General features: G+C 41.7%; 1 protein-coding gene across 1 annotated transcript in view; it reads left to right on the top strand.

Annotated features, from left to right (window-relative positions):
- The window catches only part of LOC310862383 (fibulin-2-like), a 59,254-nt gene extending 53,209 nt beyond the window's left edge, over window positions 1–6,045 (top strand). Inside the window, exons 14-17 of the mRNA XM_083770262.1 lie at window positions 1,503–1,619; window positions 3,276–3,401; window positions 3,994–4,117; window positions 5,491–6,045. Coding sequence (XP_083626388.1) covers window positions 1,503–1,619; window positions 3,276–3,401; window positions 3,994–4,117; window positions 5,491–5,851 — 728 coding nt within the window. The 3' untranslated portion in view covers window positions 5,852–6,045. The remainder of the gene's footprint in view (window positions 1–1,502; window positions 1,620–3,275; window positions 3,402–3,993; window positions 4,118–5,490) is intronic.
- The last annotated feature ends 7,624 nt before the right edge of the window (window positions 6,046–13,669 follow it).

Raw genomic sequence — 13,669 nt, 5'->3', positions numbered from 1 at the left:
TGGTGGAAGAAGGTCGGTGTCTAGTCTGGCTGCTCTGTGTGTCAGTGGTGGAAGAAGGTCGGTGTCTAGTCTGGCTGCTCTGTGTTGTGTGTCAGTGGTGGAAGAAGGTCGGTGTCTAGTCTGGCTGCTCTGTGTGTCAGTGGTGGAAGAAGGTCGGTGTCTAGTCTGGCTGCTCTGTGTTGTGTGTCAGTGGTGGAAGAAGGTCGGTGTCTAGTCTGGCTGCTCTGTGTTGTGTGTCAGTGGTGGAAGAAGGTCGGTGTCTAGTCTGGCTGCTCTGTGTTGTGTGTCAGTGGTGGAAGAAGGTCGGTGTCTAGTCTGGCTGCTCTGTGTTGTGTGTCAGTGGTGGAAGAAGGTCGGTGTCTAGTCTGGCTGCTCTGTGTTGTGTGTCAGTGGTGGAAGAAGTATACTCACATTTTGTTACTTGTACTGTAAAAGTGCAGGAATGCAGGGAATACTCTGTTACTACTAAAGTAAAAGTCCAGTATTCAAAATTCACTTGAGTAAAATTAAAAGTGTTCAAAATGTTTAATTTGTTAATGTTTAGTTTGAAACTAATGCAGATCAGTTCAACCTGCCCCCCTCTCTCTCTCTCTCTCTCTCCCTCTCTCTCTCTCTCTCTCTCTCTCTCTCTCTCTCTCTCTCTCTCTCGCTTTCATTGTGTGTTGATTCAATAGTCACGTGTGTCCTTGGAATTCAAGCATTCAAATAAATTTTGCTGAGAAAAGAGTGCAGGGATTTAAAGTATATATATATATATATATATATATATATATATATATATACAGTATATATATATATATATATATACATATATATATACATGTGTATGTATGTGTACTTGTGTATGTATGTTTTACTATTTTTATGATGAACAGTGTGGCAGCGTGCGCTGGCACAGAACTGACGTGCAATAAATAATTACATAATGAACACAAGATGTGGACAGGATACAGAGAGAGCGGGATACAGAATGTGTGTATATTATGTAACTAACTCATGCCTTCAGTGACACAAAAGAGAAAAAGCATAATTTTGGCCACCAACGATTATTAATTATTTATGTTTTTTAATGTTTTGCTGTCGGGATAAAAATCACTTAAAGATGCAATCCGGAATTTGAATGAATGAATAAAACATCATTTTAACCAATCTGTACAGAGTAAGTTTATACAAATTCAATACAACTAGTACATCAGCAGTCTGTGGTTGGAGGTCCAGAGCACCGGTTCCCAAACAGTGGGTCGGGATCCAATTGTGGGTCGTGGACCGTTTTCGCGAGTGAATATCTCTGTCCTTTTTCATACATAATAAATTCAAGCCATTTTCCGAAAGATTTTCTGCGTGAAGCGGCGCGTTGTTGTGAGCTTGTAGATCGGCTATTTTTCACTAGTTTGGCCCCTGGGGAGACATCGAATTTCTCTTTTGGGTCACGGGCTAAAAGGTTGCAGGGGAACCACTGGTCTAAAGGGTTTTTAAATCCTTCCCTCTGCTCTGACCTCCAGATGTGAACGAGTGTTTGTCCAGCCCGTGCGGTCAGGAGTGTGCCAACGTCTACGGTTCCTACCAGTGCTACTGCAGAGCAGGCTACTACCTGGGGGAGGACGGGCACAGCTGTGAAGGTCTGACATCGTCAATAACAATCAACGTGTTCAGAGTCAGATTGAATAATGGAGCACTTTTTTTCCCCCATTTTCAACCTTAATTACCTTCATATCGTTGCTGTCGGGCAGAAACCTCCTATGTTTTTTACTTTTAGTGTTTCTTCTTACCTTCATATCGTTGCTGTCGGGCAGAAACCTCCTATGACAATTTTTTTTTTTACTTTTTGTGTTTCTTCTTAAATTAACGCCCTACTTGATCACACTACAGCGTCGCACCAAAGTATCAAAAGTTGCAGATCCACAAGGTCAAATGTCGGCACAGAGTTGAGTTGCGCATTTTGAGCTTGGAGATCTGCTACTTTCGCTATTTTTGACTTTGAATCCTGAAAAGTAACAGTTTTGGACAGGTTTCCACCCAAAAGAGACGATCATTTATGCTAATAATTTTTGCTCACTTTGCGTTTCGTTGGTGGGCGCCTGGCGGTGGATAGTTCAGAAAGCTGCCTACCAATGACATCATCGACGGGGAATCCAAGCAATAATCATGTCCTAGTAATGTTTATTATTGTGTGTTATACATCGGTAGAGGCCTCGTGTAAGCCCAAAGGCCTTCTTGCCTCCTCCTGGCATTTTTCCCTCTTATATATATATATTTTTTTTCTTTTTTTTTTTTGCGGCTTACGCCTTTTATTGATTTTTTAAGGGACAGATAGTAGGCTGACAGGAAACGGGAGAGAGATGGGGGGATGACATGCGGTAAAGGCCGTGTCGGGTTCGGGAGTCGAACCCGCGGCACACCGCGACTGGATCACCAGTCCGGTGCCCAGACCGTTACGCTACGGCCTGGGCCTCCCTCCTATATTTTGTGTACTGTTTTTGTATTGGTTTTACATTTTTGCTATAAATCAAATCAAAAGCTAACGGAAACTACAGCCATTCTCTTCCTGGAAAGTTGGCATGCTGAAATAGAAGCCATTGTTCTTGCATTAATAAAAACAAAAAGAGAAAATTGCCAAACCTGCCTAGCGATGATGTAACTGGTAAGCAGATTTCTGAACTTGTACACAGCCCTCCTCTGAGATGCAGCAAGAAGACATGTGTGCCATCTTTTAATGAACATTAAGGTTCTTTATTATTTGTCTCCCGAGGAAGAAATTTGTCTTAGACAAAGGGCCCGCATACAAGCGTTGCCCTTATGTCCATGTCGCCGCAGTGCAGCGCCATTAAGGACACATTACAGCACCAGTTGTGGGTCTGACGGGCACATTTATTTATTCCTTTATTTTTTTATTCCTACATTTTGTTTTTAATTATTATTGTTTCAAAACATTTTCAAGAAACAATATATTTTTTTATGAATTAAAAATAAGTTTTTGGGGGGGGTTTTGTCCATTAATTTCATGGAGAAATCACAGAAAAATTGAATGAATTACATAAATTAGAAAACAAATGTTTAAGAAGTGACGCATTGTGAGCTTAATTGTAGATCTTCTATTGTCACTAGTTTGGGTCCCGGGGAAAAGTCCAATTTCTCTTTTGGGTTTGGGAACCACCGCATTACAGAATATGTAGGTTGAAAATGGGGGAAGTGGTCTCTTGAATGTTTTTATACATTCATTATGCGTTCATGACCCAGTTTCATGTGATCTACCCCCCCCCCCACCCCAACTACAGACATTGACGAATGTTCCCAGAGCAGCCACCTGTGCTCCTATAAGTGCATCAACGTTCCAGGCAGTTACCAGTGCACCTGTCCTGAGTACGGCTACACCATGTCCCCCAACGGACGCTCCTGCAGAGGTGACACACACACACACACACACACACACACACACACACACACATACACACACACACACACTTACACACACACACACACACACACACACACACACACACACACACACACACACACGCACTCAATTTATACTTACTTCCAGGATAGTGTCCCGCACTGGACACCGATAATTATAAATCGGCCTACACACACCATTTATTTTCTATTTTATTTTGAAGCATCTACGCTCTTCAGCTTATAACTTTGAATCTATTCCACTGAACTCAGCATTTTATTGGCTGTACAAGGATAATTATAATTGGTCGTTTTTTTCCGGCGGTTCAGTGATTACACTTTATTTGCCTCAAAGTCCTAATTGGACTAATTTGAAAGCTCTTTGTTAGAGTGATATCTTTCCCTCCAGACGCCAAATTTTGGATGCACAAGATTTTATGCGTTGGGGATAATGGAGCCGTTACTCACAGTTCAACTGTCTTGTTGAGACTGAGACCTATAATTCATGCTCTGTAGAGCAGCCGTGTCGTGCCATGGAATATAAATTAAGCTTCACTCCTTTCACATGTCTCCGAGTCAATGTTCCGCTTGTATTTTCAGATATTGATGAGTGCACCAGCGGAGGCCACAACTGCTCCCTAGCCGAGACCTGCTACAACATCCATGGAGACTACCGCTGCCTGGCATTCGACTGTCCACAAAACTATCGCAAAGTTTCAGACACGTACGTTACATTGTTTAATCATATCGCCTTGGTGAAAATATGATTAATTAATTAAATATGTTTTAATTAAACTGACAAATAATCCATCCAACTACGAATGATGACTTGAATCACTCAAAACTGTACAAGTTGACAGGGGTCCTCCATGGGGTCTATCTTTTTCTTTTCCTTTTTTTCCCCCTCTACACCAAATCCCTTCCCTGAATTTGTTTCTCACTCAATTTTGAAATCTTTAATTGTCTTAAACCCTTCTCAAAGTGCATGAGAGAAATAGGACCTAAAATACAGGACGATAGGCAGGGTACTTCAAGTAAGGGTCCCATCCCATCCCATGCCATTTCGGTGTTTGTTTCGTACTATTAGTACTGTCAGACTGTCACACCAATGAATTATGGTCAACAAAACAACCACAAGGGAACACAGGGTATAAATACATGCAAGAATTAACATGACACAGGTGAACATAATGGACAATTATCACATGATTTGCTGAAATTAACAGGATACAGGACAACATAATTCACAATTAGCTTAGGACTAGTGAGATAGGTCTGGTATAGCAAATACAAAGTAAAACAGGAAACATTAGAACAATACTTCAAAATAACTTAGAAAATTCAACCAGGGAAAATATGACTACAACATAAAGATTACCACGAGACATGAGGTTCAGTGGAGGGAGTACAATTAAAGTAGCAACACCACAATATACAATACTATGTTACAAGTAAAAGGCCTGTATTAAAACTCCAAAAGTATTAAGTACTAAGATTTCTCCAAAATATTTCAAAGATTTGCTTGTAGATCAGCTATTTTTTAATAGCCAGTGTATAAAATAGGGCTTAAAGGTAGGGTAAGTCTAGTGATATATCTTGGTTAAAACAAAAAGTTTTGTTAAAAAAAGGTTAAATTAGACCTATAGGTTATAGTGGAGATGGAGAGGTTTCTTGCCCGACAGCAACAACATATGTACTTAGTTACAGTATTTACAAATTTCAATACTTTTACTTCTACTCCACTACATCTCAGATCCAAATATTGTACTTTTACTCCACTAAATTTATTTGAAAACATTAGTTACTAATTGTAGATTTTGATTATTATTTAAAAACATACATTATAATATGTAGGCCATTTGAATATAGCCGATCTACAAGCTCACAATGCGTCGCCATGCGACGCATTGTGAGCTTGTAGATTGTCTATTTTCAAAAGATTTGAAGTACTTTTGTACTTTAGGTATATTTTGATCCCAATACATTTGTACTTTTGCTCAATTAAAATTTATTTGCAGTATTCATACATTCACTTGATTAAAACATGTGAGTACTTTTTCCACCGCCTCCCCCATCCCCCTCCATCCACCCTTGCAGACGCTGTGAGCGGATCAGCTGTCCCAACTACATGGAGTGCCAGAACTCCCCTCTGAGGATCACCTACTACTACCTCAGCTTCCAGAACAACATCCTCATCCCCGCGCAGATCTTCCGCATCGGGCCGTCGCCCGCCTACTCCGGGGACAACGTCATCCTCAGCATCACCGGCGGCAACGAGGACAAGTACTTTGGCACACGCAAGCTCACCGCGTACCAGGGCGCCGTGTACCTGAACCGGCAGGTGCACGCGCCGCCCCGGGACTTCCTCATCGACGTGGAGATGAAGCTGTGGCGGCAGGGCGCCTTCACCACGTTCCAGGCCAAGATCTATGTGTTCATCACGGCCAACTCGCTCTAACACACCCCAGAGGAGAGAGAGAGAGCCGGCCTGGACACTGTGGAACCAGTGAGACCACCTGCTAATATCACTGTCGCCCACTCTAACACACTCGGTTTCATCACATGGTCCAACATCACTTAAAGGACGGCTTCACGCATTTTCAACCTGTCTTCATATAATTGGTCCTCACTGATGCTCACTCGTGATGAAATGGTAGCCTACAGCTGTACCCGCCTACAGCTGTACCAGTGACATTGTTATTAGGCAGGGTTTTATTTTGTATTTTTATCCTAATAAGGAAAACTCTGTCATCAAAACCTGTCTATTCCTCACGGTTCTCCTCAGTGCCTTGAGCAATTGATCTGAAGTCGTCCTCTAGAGGTGGTGTAAGTGATATTTTTTGTTAAAAAAAAAAGTTTATGGTTTAAAAAGTTAACACGCAATAATTGCTACAGACAAGGGGTCTCCCCTTGTCTCCGGCTCTTTAGTAAACACAGAATACTTTTTCAGCTGGGTCACCAATTTCACCCAATCAGGGGAGAGTATCCACGACCCATTTATGGCAATCGCCATTATGCAAGTTTGTCAAACCACCACAATGAAAATATATATTTCTAATATATAGATTATTCTAACAGAATCATTTATGTGACTAAAGTTTATCAGATATCACAGGCTGCACACTTCTGCCCAGCTCTTTCCATTTACAGTTCAACTGCAGTATTCTATTGTCACACCCTGGCCTTCTCTTCACATCAAGCTGTTATACATGTTACTAGGGCTATATCAATATTAGATCAATATCATGATATGTGACTAGTAACTACTAGATATCACCTGGGATCTTGCATACCGTTTTATTGTGATATGGCATAACTGTTGTCCTTTTCTAGTTTTTTGCTATAGTGTGATCAAGTAGGGCGTTAATTTACGGAAAAACTAAAAACAAAAAGTATTTGTTCAAATCTGGTGATATTAGATTTCTGATGTGTGGTTTGATACCACACAGGTGATAACAGAAGTCATGCTGTCTGTCTATAAAAGAGTTCCCTGATATCCACAATTTTTATTTTCCAATTACATTGAGCTGCTGTTCTTCCTTTGTCTTGGAAGTATTTTTTTTTGTTGCCATTAATTTAATACCGCAGTATATGACATATATGTGTATCTCCGTATCCAGACACATTATGAAAGGATGTATCATATTTTCTATTATGGATTCTTTTTTTATGTTGCAAAAATATTTTTAGTAAAATGTAAAAGCCACACCAGCGTGTTTTTCTGTGTCTAATGGGAAATATCAGGTATAACTTACGAATGAGATATTACGGTAGGCTAATATTGAGGAGAGGAGAGTCAATGATAATTGTAATCTTTGGTTGTTAACCTTCTTTTATAACTCAATAAATATATTTTTCCAATACAGACACTGTTACAGCAGTGGTACTGTATGTAGGTCGGCAGCGTTGTGAGCTTGTAGATCAGCAAGCTACATTTGTGGAATTTATGGAAATTCTTTAGACTGTTTTAAATTGTATTCATGACATTCTTTGGGGGAAAAAATAATTTCTCTTTGACGTATGAAAAAGGGGAGGGGTATTCACTCGCGACCCACACAAATCTGTCCACGACCCACAATTGGGTCCCGACCCACTGTTTGGGAACCAGTGCCGTACGGTAGTAGACCACTGGTTGAGAAACAGTGTACTGTACTGTACTGTACTGTACAGTCAAGCTGTTCTGTAGTGGTTACAGTATATGAACCTTCATGTCAGGACATGTCACACGCTATATATCCATGCCTATTTACATACTTGTTCACACCTCACTGGCGTGAGATCACTGTGACAATGAGCTCCATCTATCCACACGCGCTCCCAATTTGACATATGTATCACATTTTTATGATACCATAATGAGAGCAATGATCGTGTAATCTCTTGATATCTGTAATAAAAGGTTACAGGGCTGCTCATGTCTCTCTATAGCTCTCATATATGATATAGGCTATAAAGTTTAGAATTTTTAGTGTCATTTTGAAAGAGTTACGGCACCACCTACAGGACACAGTCAATAGTGTCTTCTTCACTGGTTCCCAAACTTTTTAAGTTTTAAAGTTGATGTCTCCCCAGGCCAGGACCCAAGCTATAGTGAAAATAGCAGGTCCATCGGCTATTTTCACTACTTCTTAAATGTTTTGTTTTTTAATTCATGGCATTTCTTTGATTTTATGTATACATGATTGAATTGATATCATTGATTGAACAAATGAATGGTTCATCATTCATTTATTTTGGGGAATTATTTTTGAAAATGTTTTGAAATAATAATACGGTAATGTAGGAAACCAAAAAATAAAGGGACATTTAATCATGTTCCCCATAAATATGTGTCCGCGACCCACAAATGGGTCCCAAACCAGTGTTTGGGAGACAGTGTTCTACGTGGTTCTCAACCATTTCAGGCCGTGAGCTTGACACCCCAAAATAATCATATTTGAACTGGGGACCCCAAACCCCCCCCTGACAAGTTGGAATTGTAGGAGTAGAGGCATTACATTTAGTTTGACTTGGTTCCAGGTACTGTAGGCCTACATATCAATCTACAACCTCACAAGGTGAGCTTGTAGATCTGCAATTTTCACAATTTTGGCGTTATATTGGGCTTTTGAGAATTTCGACAATGTTTGAGCAGTTTTCATAGTTTGTTGAGGTCTTAAACGTCCTTACATTGTCTCATCTGGGGACCCCTCAAAATCATGTAGGGACCCCTGTGGGGGTCCTGACCACAGGTTGAGAACCACTCAACCACAAAATTAACCTTGCAACAGTAAGGGACAGAATATAGAATTGACTTCATGTCTGTCCAGTGCTGTGAATTAATTGAATACAACAAATGGAAACTTGAACTCGATGCGTTGGTTCCTTATCAAAAAGCTGAGGTCACTCTGTGCCCTGGCCAACGGGGCTGTGAGGACCCTCGGAGACCATTGTAAACATCGGAAAGGGTGTGAGTGTCTCTGTGACAACTGTATTAATGTAGGCTGCACATCCAAACGGAGCTGCTCGCCAGCTTTCTGTTCTCCCTCATGAGTTATAGGGTCAAAGGTCATCTCAACAAAAAGAGACCCAACTGATTTCAGTCATTTCTCTATTGTCTAATTTTAGGCCCTCCACTTTCTGCTTGGCACACACAGAGTGAATGTGATTCAAATCTAATTAAACGGAATGGCCTAATATTCTTCAGAGTATCTAGGGGAAAAGGCAATGCATTCATTGCTCAAGTGCAGACTTTAAAGTAAGATAAAATGTGTGCCATTGTTAGGCTGCAATTAAAGCTCCATTTCGGATTGATGTTCAGTGGTTTTCAAACTGTGGGTCCCAAATGATTTTGGGGTGTCCCCAGATGACTTCCTTTGTCACTCAACAGTAAATAAGCCAACATACAGTAACATGAATTATGTACATGAATTACTTTAGACCATTCATCAAAATTCTCAATTAGCTATAGAAAGGGGCAAACATTATTATAGCTGATCTACAATCACAAAGCCTTGTGCTGCAAAGTGTGACCATGTAGATTGATTATTTTCACAAATATATTTGTGGTAGTCGTCTATCAAGTAGAACAAAATGTAATTCCTCAACTCGAACAAATTCCTATATGTGCATGTGGCACGGTGTATAGGACTCAAATGCAGAACGACCAGGCACAGGCAGAGAATTGAATGTGGTTTTATTATCAAAACAGACACTGGGAAAATAACAAGGAACTTCATTATACTAGGAGACACAAATTAGAACTGACAATCAACACTGGGATAGGCTAACAGGCAAACAGAACACAGGTAACTGGGGTTACACTTACTTTAATACAGGGAGGTGACACAAGGCAGGAGACAGCAGACAAGGCAGACAGGAAAGCACAGAACATTACTACAAATTTAGATGTACTTAGAAAACAGCAAACTACCAGAACAAAAATATTATAATAAAGTAAAAGTCCCAAAACTATTTACACATTATACAAAGTCCAAGGGCAGAGGAGCGGGCCGTGACAGTTTATGAGTAAGGGGGCTCCGCAGTTCATTAGATTATTTTGGGGGGGTCACGGCCTGAAAGGTTTGAGAACCACTACAGTACCTCATATCACTGGTTCTCAGCGTGGGGTCCAGAGACCCCCAGGGGTCCTCGAGGTACAGTAATGGTCTGTGGCTCTGAGTTCAATTAACCTACAGTGCAGATTGGGTGTCACGGTGCGACTCAAGACAAGTAATATAGGACCCAAAATGCTGAACAGACAGGCAGGAGCAGAGAACGTCAAATTAAGGTATTTATTATACTGAAAACACTAGGTGAACATAACGGGAACAGAACACCATAACAACATCTAGTCAAGCAGGGAACATAAGGGACTAAGGGTTTAAGTAGACACAGGGATCACAAAACACAGGTGAACAGAAGAAACAATCAACACTGGGATTGGCTAGGAGACTAACAGGACACAGGTGGAGAAAACTAGTAATCACAAGGAGGTAATTAAGACAAGACAGGCAAACACAACTAGGCAGAACAGGAAACACTAGGGCATCACAACATAATAAAAGTACACAGTATACAGATTATAGTTCATGACAATACAGTTCGTGACATTGGGGTCCCAGAGACCAAAATCATATCAAACGGTGGCCTAATGCATGTCAACCTTGGGTGTCCTTGAATGTAAAAAGAATCATCACTCCCTTATATTAAGGTCTATATTTGTGTTTGTTAATAAAAGGGGACTCAAGACCCAAACACATCCTGTGTTTGAGGTGCCAGTCCACGTACTTACAATGCACGCCACTAGCCCACCGGCTGTGATTGATGCTTCTTTCCCCTAATTAGCGTTATCTGTCTCTCTAGATTAGCTGCTACTGTGCTTTCAGGGTCAGTGAATCACGCATCCCTGGCGAAGGGAAGCCAGCCAGATCTATTATGGTTTTAAGGACACGGCCAGGAAGTTATGAACTGTCCCGGGGAAACAAATGGAGAGAAAAGCCATCGAGCTGGAGAGTAATGAAGCTGCTGCTAATGCAGGTCACTGTGCTGCACTTCAGAATGCTTATAGACTGAATGATTATCTGCATGGTTTGTGTTTAAATTAAAATAAGCTCTGTTATAATGAATGTGTCTTTTGTAAGGAAGACAAAACGTCAACTAATGCTAATTAGTAGCTAATTAGTAGCGCGGCTACTGTATAATGTATCTATATGAAGATTGTGCTGACTAGCATTTCACTTTTACTCGATGATTTAGGGCCGGGTCGGTAAAATGTATATGCTAATTAGTCGGGCTGATCGAGCCAGGCCTCGGGTCGGACCAGTTAGGGCCGGGCCTTCATTTTCAGGCCTGTTGAGAACTCTAGCGGTCGCATGCTGCTGCTGTACAGCTGCATGTAGGCGTAGTGTGTGGAGGAGCGAGGCAGGATGGGAACTAAGGACGGTGAACCAATGGAGGTTTGTTGTGCTGCTGCTGCAGACAGAGCTGTGCAGAGATCAGGTGGTCATCACCTGAGGGGGAACGGCTGTTAATGGGCATTCTGAACAGAGAGACAAGCACAGGCTAGCACTGCCTCTTCCCCCGGCTGCCATAAACACCAGGAACTATGCATCATTAAGCCCCGCGTTCGCTCGTTCGTTTGCTGCTCCGTCGTCCCGCGTGAGCTTGTAGATCAGCTGTTTGTAGATCTGCTGTTTTAGTTTTCCGTGACGTCGGTGGTTCTCAACCATATCTGGAGGACCAGGGCCACATCTGACCAGTTGAGACGATGGGTGGGCATTTTCAGAGCATGTTTATTTTAATGATCACTCAGTCGATTTCATCCTGGCTAGAAAAACAAGAAAAAAATCTTATAGTGATTTGCCAGTTATTTGGGGCCAGGGGCCCACTTACTGAATCCCATTGGGCCCTGGCTGACAGGTTGGCTCATACCATATTGAACTGCTTCCATCATACAGTCAGTCTGAACATCGCAGCGCTCAAACTGTTAAGGCTGCAAATGGAGCAGATGTCCACCTGTACCCCCCACTTCCGTGTTGTCTTTGAGGTTGTGTAAAATAGCCTACGGTATATGTCCTAAGTCAAAGCATATCTGTTGCTGCTTATCAAAAATGGAAATGAATTAATACATATTTATTCTATTCTATTTAATTGAATTAGCGACACTCATTATGATTGGCTCAGTAAAATTGGCCCTGACCTTGTGGCTATATGCACAGTAAAAATGCTCAGTTTTACATTAGTTTAAATGTGTACCTTTACGAGAGTGAACTGAGGATTTTACAGCGTGGGCTGTGTTAATATGTCTATGGTTAGTATGTCTATGGTGCTGATTGGACTGGATGAATGATAAAAAAAGTTCAATACGTGGATATTTGTAAAGTCCACACTGACAGAGGGAGAAAGTATGACACCGTAACCACTTAAACCCTATATGGTTGACCGGAGTGCCACAGGGCTCTGTACTAGACTAGTGTATTGTCTGTTTTGTGTTGTTGTGGGGAAAGCTTTCACAGAAACTATCCGATCGACAAGCTCACAACGCATTTTTCCCACGATACGGAAGCTGGGGTTTAATGGGGAATACCGCTCATTTTCAACGTTTCAACTATGTCATTAATTTAACATAGAGTTGTTGTGTGGAAATAATAAAAAGTCCCCGCCTTCTGTTTAGCCTAGGACCTAGGAGGAGGTCTAGAACTTGGTGTCATGTGATCAGTGACATAGGGAAGGTGTACTCTGCAGGCCAAAGCGTGCAGGAGACAGTCCATTTCCTCCACTTCTCTGTGCATAATTAAACCACTTAAAGGGGATGAGAGCCGCAGCCATGATCAGATGCAAAAGGTCCTCACGACGTGGAGAGAGAAAGACCTCACGAGAGAAGACCACGATGTAGACCGTGATAGTTGAGGAAGACATCAACAAAACGTTGCTGTTGTGTTGGGCAGAAACCTCTCATCGCCACGTTTTAACCCTTTGTGTATAATCCATAAATGAACGGCCGCCCTACTTGATCACACTACAGTGTCACAGAAAAGCATCAAAAGTAGAGCAGATCCTCATGCTCGAAACACGGTGCTCCACACGGGTTGACCGACGTGTGTTGTGTCCGTGGTGATGATCGGCCATTTTCATTTTCGACATTGTTGCACGTTGTGATGGAGAAGGAAGCAAAACATACAAAGGGTTTTAGAAAACAGAGACCATGTCTACCTGGAAAGGCGATGGAAAAGGAGAGAGAGAGAGAAAGAGAGAGAGAGAGAGAGAGAGATAGGAATTTGCCTGAGAGGAGAATAAGGGAAGGTATGTGAGGCTGCCTGTCAGGCTGAGGCTTGGTGTCATCTCAAACGCACTTCAACACAGAAAGTGCTGCACTATACAGTGTTCTTACAGTATGAACCGATGAGGCTCCCAGTCACAGGATCTACTGTAATCCAATACCTCCAGCATCCTCCTCTCAGTCCTGTATATACAGTATGACCCACTAGGATGGGAGGCCATGCGGAAGGAAGCCAGTCAGTCACTCAGGACAGAGTAAAACACTGGTTCACTGATAATGATAATGACTTTAGTTGTACAGCACGTTTCTAAACAGAGTCACAAAGTGCTTTATACAAACATGTTAAAGGGTTTTGAAGGAGAGCACTGATTGATAAACAAACACTGAGAATTTGACACCGATGTAGTCCCAAATGACAAAAATCATATCAAATGAGGGTCTGTGGCCTAATGCATCGAGGGTCCTTGAAATTAAAAGAATAATCACTGACTAAAAGGAATCAGCCTCAGGGTGGAT

Source organism: Protomyctophum parallelum, assembly GCF_964188405.1.
Source record: "Protomyctophum parallelum genome assembly, chromosome: 7".
NCBI lineage: Eukaryota > Metazoa > Chordata > Actinopteri > Myctophiformes > Myctophidae > Protomyctophum > Protomyctophum parallelum.
This window is presented reverse-complemented; position numbering and strand designations above follow the sequence as displayed.